The sequence below is a fragment of the Phoxinus phoxinus genome (genome assembly GCF_949152265.1).
Source record: "Phoxinus phoxinus genome assembly, chromosome: 2".
Lineage (NCBI taxonomy): Eukaryota > Metazoa > Chordata > Actinopteri > Cypriniformes > Leuciscidae > Phoxinus > Phoxinus phoxinus.
Genome location: NC_136877.1, coordinates 38467466 through 38485939, shown reverse-complemented (window position 1 = coordinate 38485939; position 18474 = coordinate 38467466). Strand labels below are relative to the sequence as shown.

At 37.6% G+C, this 18474-nt stretch overlaps 1 protein-coding gene across 2 annotated transcripts; it reads right to left on the bottom strand.

Annotated features, from left to right (window-relative positions):
* Positions 1 to 396: 396 nt before the first annotated feature.
* Positions 397 to 15143, bottom strand: gal3st4 (galactose-3-O-sulfotransferase 4). 2 transcript variants are annotated; one of them, XM_079600758.1, is made up of 4 exons: positions 14797 to 15143; positions 7547 to 7657; positions 6471 to 6780; positions 397 to 5252 (listed from the first exon to the last, which is right to left on the bottom strand). In XM_079600758.1, exons 2-4 carry the CDS (start codon positions 7651 to 7653, stop codon positions 4263 to 4265), a joined length of 1407 nt encoding a protein of 468 aa, XP_079456884.1. In that variant the 5' UTR covers positions 7654 to 7657; positions 14797 to 15143; the 3' UTR covers positions 397 to 4262. The 2 variants fall into 2 exon arrangements, with proteins under 2 accessions (XP_079456884.1, XP_079456883.1); XM_079600757.1 differs by lacking the exon at positions 14797 to 15143 and adding an exon at positions 8283 to 8612.
* Positions 15144 to 18474: the final 3331 nt, after the last annotated feature.

Below are 18474 nucleotides of genomic sequence, written 5' to 3'. Positions count from 1 at the left end.
CAAAAACCACTCCTTATTGTCATGCAATGTAGCCCCTTTCTTCACGCCTCTTGGTACCTTTGGAAGTCAGTGAGTGCTTTAATATTATTTTATTTTAGCATAATTTCATTGAAGGCAACACAGATTAAATTGACTAATTTGAATGTTTGCATATTGAACTAGAATCAATGCAAAACTGAATAAAGTTGCCCATGAGAGTATTATGTTCTTATTTACATGCTACAACATGAAAAAACATATGCAAACTTACAGTTCCAGACATTTTTTCCATTGTTTTATCTAGTATATCAAAATATAATGACCTTATCTCATTCAGTACAGAGATCAATGATACGGGCACCACCAATACTAGCTATTAGAAAACATATCTGAAACAAATTCATCACAAAAGGTGTAAAAGTTTAAGTTGTTTTATTTTACTACATACAAGTAACCCAAATCAGGTTGTCCACAATCAAATATTTACAGAGGTTTCCCCATATATTCAAGTAACAAAAAAATAATAAATATGGTAAACAGGTTTGAAAAATCTCAAAGAGAAACCCAACCAGAAACATCATGTGAATCGCATTATGGCCTCAAAAGTGCAGAACAGACATTAATGAGTTTACTTCTCCTGCTCAAATGAAACTGAATGACACTTATAAGAGCAGTGTAGCATTTTTCTCATTTGGAAAGCACACTTTTTAATTAACTTTCTGCCCGTGTCTTTTTATTCCCTTATGAGATGATAGTTGATGTCAGTTGCATCAAATCTGCAAAGATGCAGAATGTGGGCTGCATTTGCCCCCTTTGCACGCCTTCTGAATTAATTTTCTAGTCAATCAATGTAATGAAAAACTGTGTGCCAAATCAAGATTCCAAGCACAGAAACATCAGTACCTCTTTGGTTTATCTTTAAATTGCAGTACCACAGATAATCTAAAGAGTCAGGAGGACACAGAACCTACTGATTTGTATGAGACGCAGGTATTACAGCACAATATTGCCAGACTTATTACAGTCTCATAGAGTATTCACTAAAATGAGGTGAATGAATGTAAAAGTTATTATACATCTCAAGCTGAGCAGGAAATCAATGCTTAAATTCAATTTAGGGTGAATTTCTTCCAAATGTTTTACAAGCAGTAGCATTAATCTTTTCTTTTTCATGGCAGAAGCATTCAATTAGCCAACATCAAAGTTTCTAAAGAGAAAGGGGTATTATCAAAATGGATCATTATGTCTTGAACACTTTCAAATCAAGTCTTTTTTTGTAAAATATAATGCATCTTAATGCAAGTTTAATGCATCTTCATGCATCAATATGTTTTTTAATTTAGCTCCATCAATAACTACTGCATGTGATCTGCAAACACAGAAGCTACTCAGGCCGGAAAATAAATTCAGCGATAAAAACAGTTAATTAACTGGCAATAGAAATGGAATGGGGTATTAAAATGCAAGTCAAAATATGCAGTTGTTTATCAATTACACAAGGAAATGATTGCTACTTATAACCATGCATATAAATTCTAACTATACAATAAATGACACATGAATAGGCACATGACTGTGAGCATACCTAGTGTTTTCTTCATTTCAATAACGTCTGAATTAGAACAGAGGAAATAAATTAATTTGTAATGTAAGATATCGTCTTGCTCTGTGCATTGAAATTTGCATAAAGCTGGTTGTTCATACATGGGGCAATTTGCACAGTGCATTCCAGTCAAATTTCTACACTAAGTTTTCTCAGCACTCACAATAAGAGAAAAAAACATTTACGTTTGAGAGTATAAATGCAGTAGATACACAGAGAAATTTATACAAAAGCATAATAAATACAGCAAGCTTTGATATTAAAGCACTGCTTCACAAAGGTACTAATAGTAAGGCAAAATAACCATTGAGTTTTGGAATTTCAGGAGGAGTATTTTCTGGTCATTAAAGTGTCTATGACAGGCCTCAGAAATTACAGCATTTATCATGCTAATAAACATTCACCATCATTTTTTTTACTCAAAACCTCAAAATAAAAATGCAGAAAATATCAAACTCTAGCAAACATCAAGAGGTAAACAGACTGTTACAGGAAGTGCATTGGCCAATCAATGAGGTTGATAAATACAAATCTACAGCCCATTTTGCCTTATATGAATGGTCATAATTATTTCACAGTGTTAAAAACTGGAGATTTTGTTTTCCCAGACCCATGGGACTCATGATAGCTTATAATGTTTCACGGAAAATCTAACTATTTTAAGCCAGCTTTTGTGTCTTCTCTCAGTTCCCAGTTTTTCAAACTGAACGTGAGGCATATAAAACAAAAGTTTGCAATTCAATTAAAAAACACTGTCAGGATTCCTGTTGAAAAATTACCCATATAAATGGATATCAAATTAAATTCAAGCCACTCTAATGTGTGCCAGACAATGAAGGGTCTGTGAATCCACTTTTGTGGAATTTCTTCATACAGCAAATGGATATCCATATTTGTTTTGCATTTCCAATATCGAATTGCTATTTCAATGGATGCAAAAGCCTACTTTTTTTTTGGTAGTGATACTGGGTGTTCATTTTCAAAAGCTTGGGATCGCTGGGGAAGAAGTCTCTTATGCTCACCATTCATTTAATAAAAAATACAGTAAAAACAGTAATATTGTAAAATATTTTCTGTTTTCTATTTCAGCATCATTACTCCAGTCTTCAGTGTCACATGATCCTTCAGAAATCATTCTAATATGCTGATTTGGAGCTCAAGAAACATTTCTTATTATCATCAGTGTTATATATTTTAACAAATATGTTTGTGGAAAACGTGATACATTTTCAGGATTCTTTGATGAATACAAAGTTAAAAAAGAACATCATTTACATGAAATAGAAATCTTTTGTAACATTATAAATGGATTTAAAGTGGTGGTATAATGCCCCTTTTCACAAGATGTAAAATAAGTCTCTGATGTCCCCAGAGTGTTTATGTGAAGTTTTAGCTCAAAATATTTTTTTACAGCATGTTAAAATTGTTACATGCTGTAACAAGCAAAAACGTGTAGTTTTGTGTGTCTCTTTAAATGCAAATGAGCTCCTGCTCCCGGCACAGAGGGCGGAGCTTCATGAGCTTGTGTGTTAGTAGCTCCGATTACCTCACGCAGACAAGCACTAAAATGCCAGAAACTGTTCTGCCTTTTTTGTTTAAACCGGTGTCGGACAATTATGGAGATACTCAAGAAGAAGTGACAACATGTCGAAGCAACAGGACATTTCTGAATGGTTATTTAATTGATTTATGTTGCTGATGTGGAAGTTAACTATCTTCAAGTCTTTGATTAGCATATTCTGTCATGATAATCTATAAAATCACTCATGGGGGAACTGTTGTAAGATGCCTACAGAGTGACATGCTATTGCATTTGTGTTACGTACTGTATTGCATGTGAAAAGACGGATGCGATAGCTTGAGCTGACTCACAAATGTGCTGTACCACAACAACTCTTCCTCTTCTCAACATGGACTGCGTTCCCGGGGGCGGGGTTTATGTAAATTTTGGGTTAGTGATGTTACTAACCCGTGAGGAATCTCGTGTAGTCCATACCAGCCGTTTGTTGTAGTCCTTAAAAAACGATTTCTTTAAAAGCAAATATCTTCCTTTGCTTTGAACTTTGAGCATTGTAACTTTGCAGATGTTGTTTATGCTCAAACAGCAACATTACACACTAACTAAAGTTAGAAAAGTGAAATCATACTCAACCACCCCTTTTATGTCACTTCTGATCAATTTAATGCATCCCAGTTGAATAAAGTATTAATTTCTTTACAAAAAAAAAAAATCATACTAACCCAAACTTTTGAACGCTATGTACCAAAGATACTTCATCTGTTTAAGAGTGGGTTAAACAGTATGTTTGAAACACTGCAACCACTTACATGACATGTATACTGGTATGTTGCGTTTTTGTACCATTCCATGGCTCGGCTTGGACATGGAAGCACCATTCTCACTTATTCTTAATATCAAACTCACCAACAGTGAGCCACCATCTGGCATGTTTGTACCATTATATCACTCCAGCCACTGCAATGTACCTCTTTACTCCGACACTTACTGTTGTATAAAATAGAGTGTAGAAGGTTAAGATGAGGAGGAAGAGTTGATGAAAAAGTGGTGTGTTGTATGTCTTGGAAATCCCTTCTCCTCTAGTAGTGCAGCACAGAGCCCCGTGGAGCCAAAATGGGTCAGAACTACTGACCTTGAGGCAAAAAAGGTGCAACTAGCTCACTATCTAAATCTTACTTTTGAATCAACCTGATGATCTAATGATTGATTCCGAAACATAATGGTCCCATCCCAGTCCTTCTCCACAAACCTCTTTCCCCCATGGTCTTCAGTCCTGAGTTTTGAGGACTCCCTCCATATTGGAAGCCCTCCAGCGACTGGGGGTTGCTGAGCTCGCGGGAATTGCCGAAGATCCAGCAAGTCTTTGTACTGAATTTCAGGCCTGATCATGCGTAGGCAAGCTTCCCACGTGGCATTGTCCAGTCCCGACTGCAACTCATAACCCAAGATCTTCACTAATCCACTTTGGAAAGGGCGGATGGTCTTGTCTCGGATACGACTGGCTTCTATGGGGCGGCCACCGTCGCGTAAGCAAATGCGAGTGAGAATCTCCCTTTTGGTCCTAAGCAAGCCCACCTCAGTCTCCATTCGACTACGCCCAAAGCGCTCTACTTCCTGCCAAAAAGTGAGATTGAAAGCTTGGTAAAGGTGCCAGTCCAGCGCATTCCACTCACGTAATTTTGATTTTTGCTTGTCTGTTAAAGCCAAGGGGGCTGGAGCTGCTTTGACTACCCATCCTGACCTTCCACTGGGCACTTGCTGCCTGGCGTTTAGGCTAAAAGAAACCACAGCATCTAGTGGCCAGCACAGAGCGTGGCGCAGCAGCACCATAGATTGGTCAAAATACTCTGAGAGAAGGATGAACTTGAAGTTCCGACGCACTGCTGCCACACCGCGCTTGACCAGCGCTAGGCTGAAGTTAGAGGTATGATCCAGACCAAAGTCAAACCACATCAGGTTACGGGCATAATGGTTGTTTCGGAGTCTGGGGTCGTAGTACTTATAGGGGTTGTCTGCAAAATCTCCCAGTCCTTTGGCACGCCTGAAGGCTGGGGCAACGTTTTTATAGTAGGCATAGGATGATTCAGCTAGTGCCAAAGGGTCTCGAAGGATAGAGAAATAGAAGGTGTCAGCTGGCATGACCTTCTCAACCTGTAACAAAATTGAAAAAGAGAATAACATTCCATATAGGATTATTTTCAATCATGTAACTGAACTCAAATATAAATGGCTATAGAAGAGTATATTTCTACAGTTTTTCCTGATCAGAAAGTCAAGATTCTGGACTAGAAGAAAATAAACATGCTATAAAAGTAGCATGAATCTGCAATTAGCTAGTTAATTAGTATCTAACATCTGCTAGCGTCAATCAAAAGAATTTGCATGATTATGTGGTATTTATTATTAATGAAAACATAATTGTGATTATTATTGCATCACCTAGTGTTAGAAATGGCGCTTTTCCACTGCATGGTACGGCTCAGTACGGTTCGGCACGCCACGCCACGGTTCGGCTCACTTCGCTTTTCCACTGCTTGGTACGGCTCGGTTCGATTTAGCTCGGTTTGCTTTTCCACTGCTGTTAGTACCGCTTCAAAGTGGGTGGGATTATAGACTGATCGTTATAGTACCATTATACCATCGGTACCATTTAAAGCGAGCCGTACCGTACCATACCATGCAGTGAAAAAGCGCCACAAAGTGAGCCGTACCGTACCATGCAGTGAAAAAGCGCCACAAAGTGAGCCGTGCCGTACCATGCAGTGAAAAAGCGCCACAAAGTGAGCCGTACCGTACCATGCAGTGGAAAAGTCAATTAAAATTGACTTTTAATAGTCAAGGGTATAATCTACGTTCAAGTAGATATATTCTTTTAAATGTTCATTTAATGAAGACAGAGTTTGGAAAAACTGCTTTTATTTATAGCGCATCAGCTGCCTGGAATGAGATCCAAAGTTCATTGAAACTTGATGTACTTATTTCAATTAATGAGTTCAAGTTACATCTAAACAAATTATTCAAATCTGTCTGCACTTGCTCTTAAAGTTTAATCTTGTTTTATTGTTGTATATGTGTGTGTTGTGTAATTTGTTTTATGTAGTTATGTATATTGTGTGCTGCTACCTTGGCCAGGGCTCACTTGTAAATGAGATATTTATCTCAATGTGATTATTTCCCTGGTTAAATAAAGGTTTAATAAAATAAAAAAAATAAAAAAAAGCAGTTTTAGGCAAGAAAAACAAATATTAATACTAAGGAATCAAATTAGTTTTGTTGCTTTGACGCCTAATTAATTTGATTAAATATGTATGAACAGAGTTTAATTGCAACAGATCTGTCCGAGAAAATGGCAGCTACCATATGCTGTACCTCTGGTTTGTTGAAACGCATGTGATTTCCCATAATGTCAAATTCTGCCACGTGAGGGCCTCTGTATCCTTTCACCCTCTGGGCGATAAAGGGCAGCGGGTAGCCAAATTGGTAGCCCACAGGCAGGGCAAATTTAAGGCCCCGCTCCTCTCCAAAGCGATAGAGCAAATTGAGAACGGTGCTGCTTGCTGTCTTGTGAGTCTTCAGGAACATGATGTGTATGTGGGGCTGACAAGACCCCAGAGAGTCCCCTTGGGAATTGTCAGAGGGAAAAGAGTAGAGGGAGTGAGGCCTTTCTGGCTGCATCCAGCTAATGGAAAGAAAGAACAAATTATGACACAAAAATTATAACAAGAACGAAAATGAAACTCCCGTTCTACTCTAACGGGATGAACAGTGAAATGGGGAAAATAAATTAAACAAGACAGAAAGGCCTGTCAGGTTACAGATAATTACACAAGAGAGATAATTGAGATAAAGTGATTAAGAAAGTAGAGAATAAACACTTCAAAGAGAACGGGTGAGAATAGATTAGCCACAAATAATGAATTCAGAGATACTCTGAGAATATGGAATGCATAATCACTTATTTGTGCCAAGAGGCACATTATATATTATTAGAATAAATTACGTAATACGATACCATACAGAAGAATAATTACACAATACTCTTGACTAGCTAAATAACATTTGATGATTTTTATTTATTTTTGTCATCGTTTCCCCATGTCATTCGAACCTGTAAGACTTACTTTATAAATATTATTTATCTTTATAATATATTATTTTATGTTCAACAGAAGAAAAAAAAGTAATGCAGGTTTGGAACGACATGAGAATAAGCAACTGATGACAGCATTTTCTAAAATAAACAAGGGTAAACAAATTTCCTTCTCAGAAGAGCCTTTCGCAACATGTCACAGATGACTTGACTTTATTTTGCTGCAGGAGTGTTAACTGACAATACTATGTATTTAGGATTTTTATTTTATAAATGTTGTATATAGAGTACAGCAAACAAGAGGAGAATAAATATTTGAGAAAGAATGAAAATAGAAATGGGAACATTTTCTTACCTCTTGTTGAAGATGACTCCCAGAAGTTGCCCAGCAAAAGCGATGACAACAAATACCAGGAGTGCTTTCCATATGGGCCCCAGCCGATAACATCCCAGCCACCGCATTCTCCTGCGACCAAGGGGAGAACTGTTAGCCTCGACTGTGATATTATGCAGCACAGGAGAGTGAAATGTTCAATAATAGAGTATCAAATGATAAAAGACCAACAAATGTACAGTAAAAGGGAAGAGCGTGACCATGCGAAGAATGGAATGTGTTAGAAAGGAGAAGCCGTGATTAGAAACACAAAAGGGACATTATGCCAGAGAAGTGAGAAGACATTCAATATGACAGAAAACCGGAGACAAACAGGCAGGTGTATCTGTTGTCAGGTCAAATCCACATATATAGTTAACACATACAAAAAGCTTAAAGGCTTCTTTTTAAAACTCTTTTCCATGCCTCATGTCGCTATTATATATCTGCACCCTAGACTCTCTACCACTCAGGCTTCGATCAAAGCAAACAGACTTTTGTTCAATGTTCATTGCAAACTATATTATGTTTGCATGAAAACGGGTGTAGAGGGAAATTTAACCGACCGCGAGACAGAATAGATGCAAAAATTGGCCTTTTTCCACACGCTTGCCTCATCTTGTTTAAAAGGATGTTGCAGATTTCGTTCGGACAAAGACAGGCTGCCTCTGTCATAAATCACAGACTGCGCCTAACAGTCTGAGCCTGATACACTTACCGAGCTGACCGTCTGAAAGCCATAATAAAACCCGGCCGGTATCACTATAGATCGGCGCTTGGCAATAGCCTCGGTGCATCTCGGCCGATGCCTTTCAAATCCGCCCGACGAGGTCTGTGTAATGTAAGTGCTCCATCCGTGCGTATATGGTCCGACAACAGAGCGCCTGCACGATTGTCGTCAAGTGCGTTCAATTTCCCGTTTGCTTGACGTGCATGCATGCGCTTCTCTTCAGTTTCTCGATAGGCTAAGACGGAGAAAGGGACTGCTTTGTGTTTTGGGAGAGTGTGGGCGGTGTTTAGGGACCGGTCTGCTGCTATGCGAGTCGAGGTCTGACGTCAGACCTGCTCTTTGCTTACAAGCACAAATCCAGATTTGCAGGAACGATAAGCGCAGACATTATTGCAAGCGGAGCACATAAGTAAACGGCACACCTATCGTTATAATCATGAGATTGCCACGAACACGATACTCTCCGATTTTTTATGACATTTTAGAGCATTAGAGGTACACATGCAATGTTTTTTTATTTAATTTTTTATTTTTTTGCGATAGATATTAGATCAGCCATGGGTAACATAGGTCCTGGAGAGTTTAGCTGCAACCCTGATAATTATTATTATTATTATTTTATTTTTTAAACCTGTATTTAGCCTTAGTAACCCTAAATACATTGATAAGCATGTTCAGATGTGTTTGATTAGGTTTGGAGCTTAACTGCTGGACAGCAGCACTCCAGGGCCGACGTTGCCCATCCCTGTGTTAGATAAACTATTATTTTGCATAAAATTAACTTTGCATGTAAAGTAGCTAGTTTTAAACACATCAAGACCTGACCTTTTGCCAAGTCTGTTGTGTGAAATTGAATATGCCTACTTCCATGCAGTTAGGTATGCGAAAAACATTATATGAGCTGAGTAATATGTCTAAATTCACAGTATTCATGAAACAGTAGGCAAAAAGTACCGGGATGACCTACTTCTTCCACTGAGATTCGGAAGTGTGCATTCAATGGCACGTTACTATCCCATGAGGCCACTGGAGTGGATCTGTGAATGCCGTAGGGTACTTCTCAAACGGAAGGCTGCTCCTAGTGAGGCTGTGTCCTTCCTAGTCCCGCGGAGGCTTGTAGGCTAGAGTCCTCAGCATTGAACGCTAGAATGAGAAGGTCTAGTAAGTGTGCATGCCTACATCCAGTGGCGTAGCGTCTGGGTATGCAGAGAATGCACATGCATATGGGCCTGGGCAGATTGGATTATATGCAGCGTGATGTGGAGCCCAGAATGCAATTTCAACCGATGGGGTCCGTTAAAAATGTTTTGCATGTGGGCCCAGTGCTTACTGAATTATGAACGGTCATGACGCGAAAATACTATTCAAATTATAATTAGAAAAATACTTTACTGCAAAACTGGCTTTCTATTAATGCAGTACAGGTAATGACAACAATCTGTGGTCTTAAAAGTAACAAAAGAAAACATAATATCTTTAACTCCAAAATAATTTTTTGTCTTGCATCATGTAGTGAAATTGGACAAGCTCAATGCCGATTCATCTTCTGCTCATCTTTTTTGTGAATTGGAATGTGTCCAAAGGATTGTGGGTGATTGGGGGACGCGAAGGACACAATGGTCGCGTCCTTCAAAACAGGCCACATGAAGGGGCGTGAAACGAAGGCGGTCTTTAAAGGATCCTCTCAATTGAGACATTTGACGGAGTTTGGTGACGTGGCAGCCGAGACATGCAGCCTTACTAGAACGCAGCCTTCTGATTGAGAAACACCCATTGAAGGCGGCAAATGATGCTGGTCACATGACAGTGACAACATGGCGAATGTAGAATGTCCAAATTTATATAGAACAGAGCTTCCCAAATTTTAGAGAGGCGTACCACCTAAGGCATTTACCAACTGCAGTCGTACATTTTCCTTTAAGGGACAATATATAACTTGATTTTCAGGTGCATTTTTTACCTTTATAAAGGCAAGGTTTTTTTTAACCCTATTAAATGTATGTCATGTTTTGTCAAATTCTGAAAATGTCATTAATTTAATTATTTATATAATAAATAAAGCAATAAATTAAACTAAATCAATCATTTTAATCAAATGAAATCAGATCAACAAAAGTCATCTTTCCACTGGTACAAGCTGCATCTTGCTGCTCAGAGGTGCCCTGAATGCAATTACAATGGCATAAATATAATGTAATGAGATAATGTTTTGAATAAAAAAAATTAAATAGAGAAATCTTACATTTGTCTTAAATTGATCTCCATGCACTCCCTGTGTCTATATATGTTCTTCGTGCTAGTAAGAGCTAAATCCCCACTTTTACAAAGGTACATGTCGAGAATGGCAGTAATGTAGCACGCTTTGCTAATGCAGCATATGCACGCAACCATATCTACATCACATGCACGCTGCTTGTGTGGATGCAGTCAGTTTTGACCCAAATAGATGAGGTAGCCTAATTGATTGGATGTCATGTATGAACCTTTTACGTCCATGTCACGTGCCACAGTTTGGGAACCACTGATATAAAACATTTTTAATGGTGCCAAAGTAATTTTTCAAAAAAACAAATGTATTATCTACTATATAGTACACGATTTCGGACGCAGCTTTGGTCAGCTATTGGCATATGAGATAGCTTGAAACGTTTAGCTTGAAAAGTTAGTCTCAAATTATTGAAACATTCTCAGACATGGTACTTCTTTTTGTATTTAATTTTCATCGGTGATCTGATACCAATTTAATATTGCAGTGTTTGTTCATTTTAAAGTTGCAATGTCTGTATTGAGACATCCATCTACATAAAATTGATTATTGAAAAAGAAAAAAAATGCAGGGTTGTTGATTAAATAGAGGCAGATCTAACCCAGCATGCAATTTTGCTTTTAAAAGATGTCTTATAGGCATCTAAACATGCACAGACATGACGTCTAGGCCAAAACAATGCAAAATTTGGCCTGTCAGTGAAAATTTTATAGACGTCTAACCATAGCCCAAGAGATGCACAGGTTACGCATAGAATAAGCTCATTATTTACTCCCCCTCAAGCCATGTAAATAATATACACCTAGGATGGCTTGAGGGTGAGAAATCATGGGCTAATTTTCATTTTAAAGTGAACTACACCTTTAAGGGTGAAATTTACCTCTTAGTCAAAGAGCTAAGATGCACTATTGACCCGATATAGCCGGACTATATCGGGACATTAGTTAACCTAGACAGTGAAATGTTGGCTATTGCTTGCTGGGAAATGTAAGCTTGCAGTTGATTATAAGAAAGAGAAAGAGTTTATCCAGATTATTCCAATCGGAATCGGACATCATGGATTGCAGTGTTGCACTGTGTTCAGTGTTGCCTAGAGTGAGGACAATGCAACAAAGAGATGCTGAATAGCAGTGCAGAAAACACTGGCATGTCCTCTAAAGATGTAATTAACTAACACCCGCTCACCAGATAAAATCTAATAAAACTGCTTCAGGGATTCTTGGGATGACAAATAGCTCAAAATAGAACCAATAACACTCACTCAATAATCCTGGAAGCATATCCAAGCAAGCAGCTCCAAAAGCTTCTAAACAAAACTGTTATTTTTGAAGCCCTGATCACTAGTCAGTTGAGACAGGTGGCCATTTACACCTTGTATTAATGTCTCGTAACCGCTTGTGATTGGATTTTGTTGAGGGAAAGGATTCTGTTTTGTCACAGCATGCACATTACCTACAACATCAGTGCTATTGTTTAGTACACTTTTCTTTTCTTTTTTTATCCCCAAAAGGAGTGAGAAGGTAGACATCAGGTTTAGATGCTGCATCTGGTGTCTTGGATTTTATCTTTTTTTTTTACCTCATTGGCGATATTAATGTTCTTAATCCATTTTGTTGTAAGTAAATGTAAACATGCTGGACATCTGTGTGTAAAAATATTGGATGCACAATAGGATTTGTGGATGACTTCATGCAATTAGTTGCCATTTAGCAGCTTTAGCAGCTTTCTCTAAAGCAGCTTACAGTACGCTAATTGCTGGAACAGTGCCTTGTAGTAAGTTGCTAAGGAACAGTATTGATACAAAAGTTTCACAGCAATGCCATAGAACCATAAAAGCCACAGGTTCCCCAAAGAACTTTTCAGCAAGCAGTTCTTGTTCTTTGTGCAAAGAACATTTTAATAATCTAAAGAACCCTTTTCCACTATAAAGAACCATTTATTCAATCAAAAGATTCCATGTATGTTAAAGGTTGTTTATTAAACTATCAATGTCCATAAAGAACCTTTATCTCACACTGTTAGATTATTATAAAATGTCTGAATGGAAAATTTGTAGACCAAGCATGATTCGGACTGTTGACACTTCACACAGTCACTTCCCCTTATCCTACCGGGGCGGCAGTGGCTCAGTGGTTCATGTAGGTTGTCTACAAACCGGAAGGTTTGACCAAGTGACCAAAATCCCCGGTTGATCAAGTGTCGAGGTGTCCATGAGCAAGACACCTAACCCCAGCTGCTCCCGACGAGCTCAGTCGGTGTATGAATGAGTGAGTGAATGGGTGAATGTGAGGCAAAATGTAAAGCGCTTTGGTGGCCATTGGGTCTGTGAAAGCGCTATATAAATACAGTCCATTTACCATTACTGCATAGTTTAGAAGGTTAGACTGCATCTTAGAATGCAGTGAATCTGATGATAAGCTGCCTGTATCTTGAATTATGTGTAGAAGGTGACTGTATATGGTGATGAATAGCTTTCATCTCTTTATGGCTCTATTAGTTGAAACCTTTAAATGCAACATTTTGCATGGTTTTGTTTCAGGACCCAGATTTTACAAGTGACAAACAATAAGAAAATATGTATTGAGCAAACGTAACAAAATGTTACAAAAAGGTAAACATTTGTATAAAATTAACATGACATGCATAGTTGGAATTTATGCATATTGTTTTTTTTATTTACTTTTTGATTATTTGTTCCAACAGGCATCTTATAGTTTGAGTGTTTGGTTTCTAAATGCTTCTTAACTTTAATGGTTTCATTCTCTCTGCATCCAATATTTCACTGCACAAAACATTTGATCCTAGGCTAGCTGAAAGTGAACCCAAATTTAATTTAGTCTGGGTCATTTTAGCTTTTGTTTAGTTTTGTTCGTGGCTTTTTGAGGATGAGGGCATGTCACGCAACCTGACCATGTTGGCATTTACCTAAATTGTCTATATGCACAGCCTTTGACGTCAACAACAAAAGGTAAGTGAAGCATTTTCTCTTCCCTTTTAAAACTTGATACATGTATTTATTTTGTCATGATTATACAGTTAGTTGGATATAGCACTTTTTCCTTGCTGTCTAGGATCCAATCAGAACAGAGGTGCGACTTTTAAGTGTTCTACTAATGTAAACTTGTGGTACCAGTAGTCCTTTACATGCATGCCTATATATAGACTTAAACCCTATTTCGTTTAACTGTGGTAGACCTCTGGCCCATCCCCAGATAATGAGCATCAATGAAGGATGATTGGACAATCTCTTAAAGCAATCTTGAAAATATTTAAGTGGAAATTAAAAATTATGGTTCCTGAAAAGTGTCCATCCATGTTTTCTGTTCAAGAAACAAAACACAGGTAATATTGAACCAGTGATAAAACAGTTAGTAATAATCATCCAAATGAACTTTTCATTTGGTGCACCTCTTTCCATCCAGAATCCTGGACTAGAACAATACAATGAGAGCTAGATCATTTTCATAGGTTATTTTTATATCGCACATAAGCCACATGGCTCACTTTTATAATATAAGGTGTTTTTTATTGTTTTCATCATTTCAGAGCTTGACAGTTTCAGTCATAATTCATTTTTATAATGAAAAGTGACCAGGATATGCTTCCCAAAAATCAAGTAAGTCAATCAGTCAGGTTTAGAAAAACATGAGGGTGAATGAGTAATGACAGCACTTTTGGAGGATTCGCTATCCCTTTACGCTTTGTGTGAGAAAGACAATCCCTTTTAGTGAAACTTCAGAACAAGTCAACAGTTGGTCCTTTGCAGAAAGTTGCATGTGTGTGGAAAATTGGAGTGGACTTACAGTCCAACCTTGTTCCACAGGCCATTCACATGAGACCAAAGAAACCCTTCAAGAAACTTAGCAGCTGCTAAACAAGCTTACCTTCACTAATCGACCCCATAGCCGAATAATCTACTTATTTACTCGGGATGACTATAGCAACGGAAAAGCGCATTAGGGTGGATATGTCATTAGATGTTGACCCGACACGTATTCAGGACAAAAGTAAACAGAATTAGCCTAAATAAAATATTAAAGTGACTAAAAAGTAACCAGACTATGCAGAAGAGCGAATACAATGTAAAACTTAATCGCAGGGCAAATGGTTTCCAGAAAATAATGATCAGTAACGTAATCACTGTTAGGTGCGGTCAGATTCAGATATTTTAAGAACCCTGGACGACGCTGAAGTTGGAAATGCACCCTTAGTATTTGTTTGTACAGGTCTACTTACCCAAATTGTGTCTCAGAGAGGCGTCAGTGCAAATCTGTGGTTGTTCCTTTACTCCAAGAGCAGAGAAATTAGTTCGCGCGGCACTCCAGCATTCCCTGTGAATCAAGCCTACGCGCGTCTTCCGTTATCCACCAACTGGCACCCAATGCAACAAAGTTTTGTGTTGATAAACAGCCCACCACGCTGAGATAGTTCACTGTCCTTCAAACTACATTAAACGCGATCTTACTCGTTTAAGAAGTTCCTCGCGTCTGCCTGCTAAGACAATCCATCTGTCCCAACCCCCATCCATTACTGTATCCCCGTCTGTAAGCTCTCTGTGCGTGCACGCGCAGCGCGCTCTCTTCACTCCGTAGGGAGAGTGTAACTTTATCCTGTCTGCTGCAACATCTTAATACCATACTACATTTCAGTGCTTTAGTTGCAACACTGCAGAAATAAAACTGACAGTTGTGTCAGAACAACCATTTATTTATTTATTTAATCCATGATGAAATCTTCTCAACACTTATGAAAATAAATGTCCTTTGACATATGGTTACTTGAAGATCCTTTAACATCCATGGAACCTTTTCATCCAGTTTTTTTTTTTTTTTTTTTTTTTTTTACGGTAAAAAAGGATTTAAAAAATATTACTCACACTAAGTTTCTATGAACTGTTCCCTGAAAGGTTCTTTGTGGAATCAAAAATGGTTCTTGGTCCAAAAAAAATTATTTTAAGAGTGGATGTCTGTAGGCCCATATCTAAATGAGGACCTGACCAACATTTAGGTTTAAAATTAAAAGTTTGGGGAAAAAATGAAAGAATTAAACTTCTATTATAGATTTGTGTAAAATATCAGGTTAAAATTCATGAATTATGTATTATTTTAGGTTAAAAGAGTTTAGCTAGGAACTGTTTGTATCTTGTCAAAATCTCCATAGAGCTTTCGATCATATTTTACCCTCACTAGTTCATTTTAAATTTACCTGTTTCGTGATAAATAATTTTTTTAAATGTTCAAATATTCAGTTTTCTTTGAATTTATTCTAAAGTCAAGTATAAAAACACCTTACATATTCCTAGTATTACTTTTTTGCCATACTTTTTAAAGTCAATAAATGTGGAATAAATGTGTGATCTGTTGCTTCTGACACTGAAGAACTGACAACTGCAAGGTTTTATGTGTCACTGTACACCCAAACTATGCGACCCCCATCTGTTTCGATCACATACAATATCCAAAGCCAAACAAAAGCCCCATTCATCTCCGAGCTCTTGCTCCGCCAGCTGATACTGAATAATGAACCTCAAGGGGAATCTGGGGATCACAAGGCTCATAGTTTTCATCGTCTGAAATCAGACTGAGCCTGGTCACTGAAACCCAGTCTTTTCAGTCATTTGTATATGAATAATGCTTGGCCAATGTTTTGAGTATGTGGGCCTCACAAGCTTAAAGACAAAAAGATGAAAGTCTTTATAAGCAAAACTTAGCAACCTTGTTCTGTCAACAAAGGGGCCAGTTAGAAGATAAATGTTGGCCATCCCAGTCCTGTTTTGTCTTGTTGAAACGGTCAGTTGCCACCTGGATGCATGGTGAACAAGAGTGGGTGCAGATCACTCTGTCAAGGACGTGTCCAAACACATCGGTCGGTGGCCCTGATGAACCACATTGGAGAAACAGCTGGAACCCTAACTCACATCTAAAATTATATTGTCATTTTGTGATGATTGACGATGACAAGAAAAAATGTCTGTTTTCCATTCTTGCAATTGTAACTCACGTCTTGAACATATGGATCCTTTTTCATTTTCAGGAATGTAAAACGAGGCGTTGAGAGATAGTAGGCATACTGTCAAGTCTTTTGTTGTAGGCCTACAGTACCGTGTTGCCATGTACAGTCCTACATCAAATTTTCATCACATGTTTTCCAGATTTTTCAGGATATTTATTATTAGATTATTATTATTATTATTATTTAGCCTATTTGTTTATTTTCCAGTTAAAAAAAAAGGGTTTTGGAAATATATAGCCTATATCAATGCTGCATCAGATTAATGATTGACATCCAGCTATAGGCCTGCAACATCACAGAATGAACTGTAGGCTACCTCAATCTCATATCATGTTTGAAAAAATAAATATGCGTCCACCTGACTACTGTCTGTTCACTTTCAAAGTCAAACTCCACTGCCTGCTCTAATCCAAAACCTGCTTAAATCACACTTTAAGGAAGAGTGGGGGGAAACGACCCCTTGACAATTCGTTTTTTCAAACCTAGTCTGTGGGGTAAAACGCACCCAGCCTCTTGGGGTAGTCATTTCCTGTTCCCACTATCAAAATGACTGTAATTAGGCGACCATGCTCTTGTCACAGTGGTGTTTGGTTTAGTTTGTTTTCATTTGGACATGTCACGTGTCATCTTCACTGTCATTATAAGTTCAGCTGTATCAACTGTGTTTAGTCAATCCTCGTTATCTATTACCTGTGTTTCGTTAATCATGACGTGTTTGCATTTAAGTTCCGTCTGTTCAGTCAGTCTTGGTCCGATCTCCGTTGTAAATAGTGTTGTTGCCTGTTCTGCTGTCTTGTATTTTGATCATCATTAAACCTTCGTGTTGAAAAGATACCTTCATCTTGTTCTGTCTTCCTGCAACCACCCATGACAGTTCTAAACATCACATCCTTTGTTTACATTAAATGTAATCTAAGGTGGTTGAATACAAATATTTGGACTTGTATTTCAAAATTACCTCAAATTAGCATCAGCTAGCCAGTTTGCATCAGCTAACAATATTTTTCCAAATAGGCTGATTTTAGGCTTTCAAGAAGCTTTAGATGTATTATCTTTAGATGTATAGGTAACAGTCAAGGGAGGTGGGTGATAATCAGGGGGCAGTTATCTTAATTATTATTTTTTGAGTTGATTGGTTGATTACCTGAAAATGCTCCTCCCGAACTTTGTTACATAAAACTTCATAAAAAAAGCCATTATCAATGGAGCGCAGATATTATGAGTAACCATGGCAACAGCGCCAGACAAAAAGAGGAATTACTGTACAGTGTTGTTGCTGGTTGTAATTAATTACCAAGTAATTAAATATTGTAATTTAATTAAAGGGATTACTCTTAATTCTTCTGTAATTTTAAATAAAATCTGATGTAATTACATTAAATAGGCTACTGCATAGACTGTAGAAAAATTCTGTATAAAACAATAGTGGATTTGACATAGATTTGTAAAAGGTATTTTTTTAAATGTAACCTTCTCCCTCTACACACTTTGGTCAATTCAAGAATAATTCATGCAATTATATATTGGCATAGGCCACAGCCATTAGGCTACAAATTTAAAACAGTAATATCCTATACTAAACCTAAACTAATCTTGACAAACTATATATAATTTGAAAGCTTACAATCTCTAGTTTACATATTTGGTGACTGATTTTCAAAATAAATTACAGAGGAGCCGTAATTTATCAATTTGCAACAAGAATATTTTCATACTCCCAAGGCGTGTTCAAACCTTTATTTTGAAATGGTGATGAACATGAAAAGTCATGAAAGAATGGTAAACCTCAGTTTGTTTTCATGCGAGAGTTCAAAAGATAGCATCCATTCAATTATTTTAGAAAAAAAGGTCTTAAAATGTTTTGAATATAAAGAAAAAAATAATAGATTTACCATTTGTGAT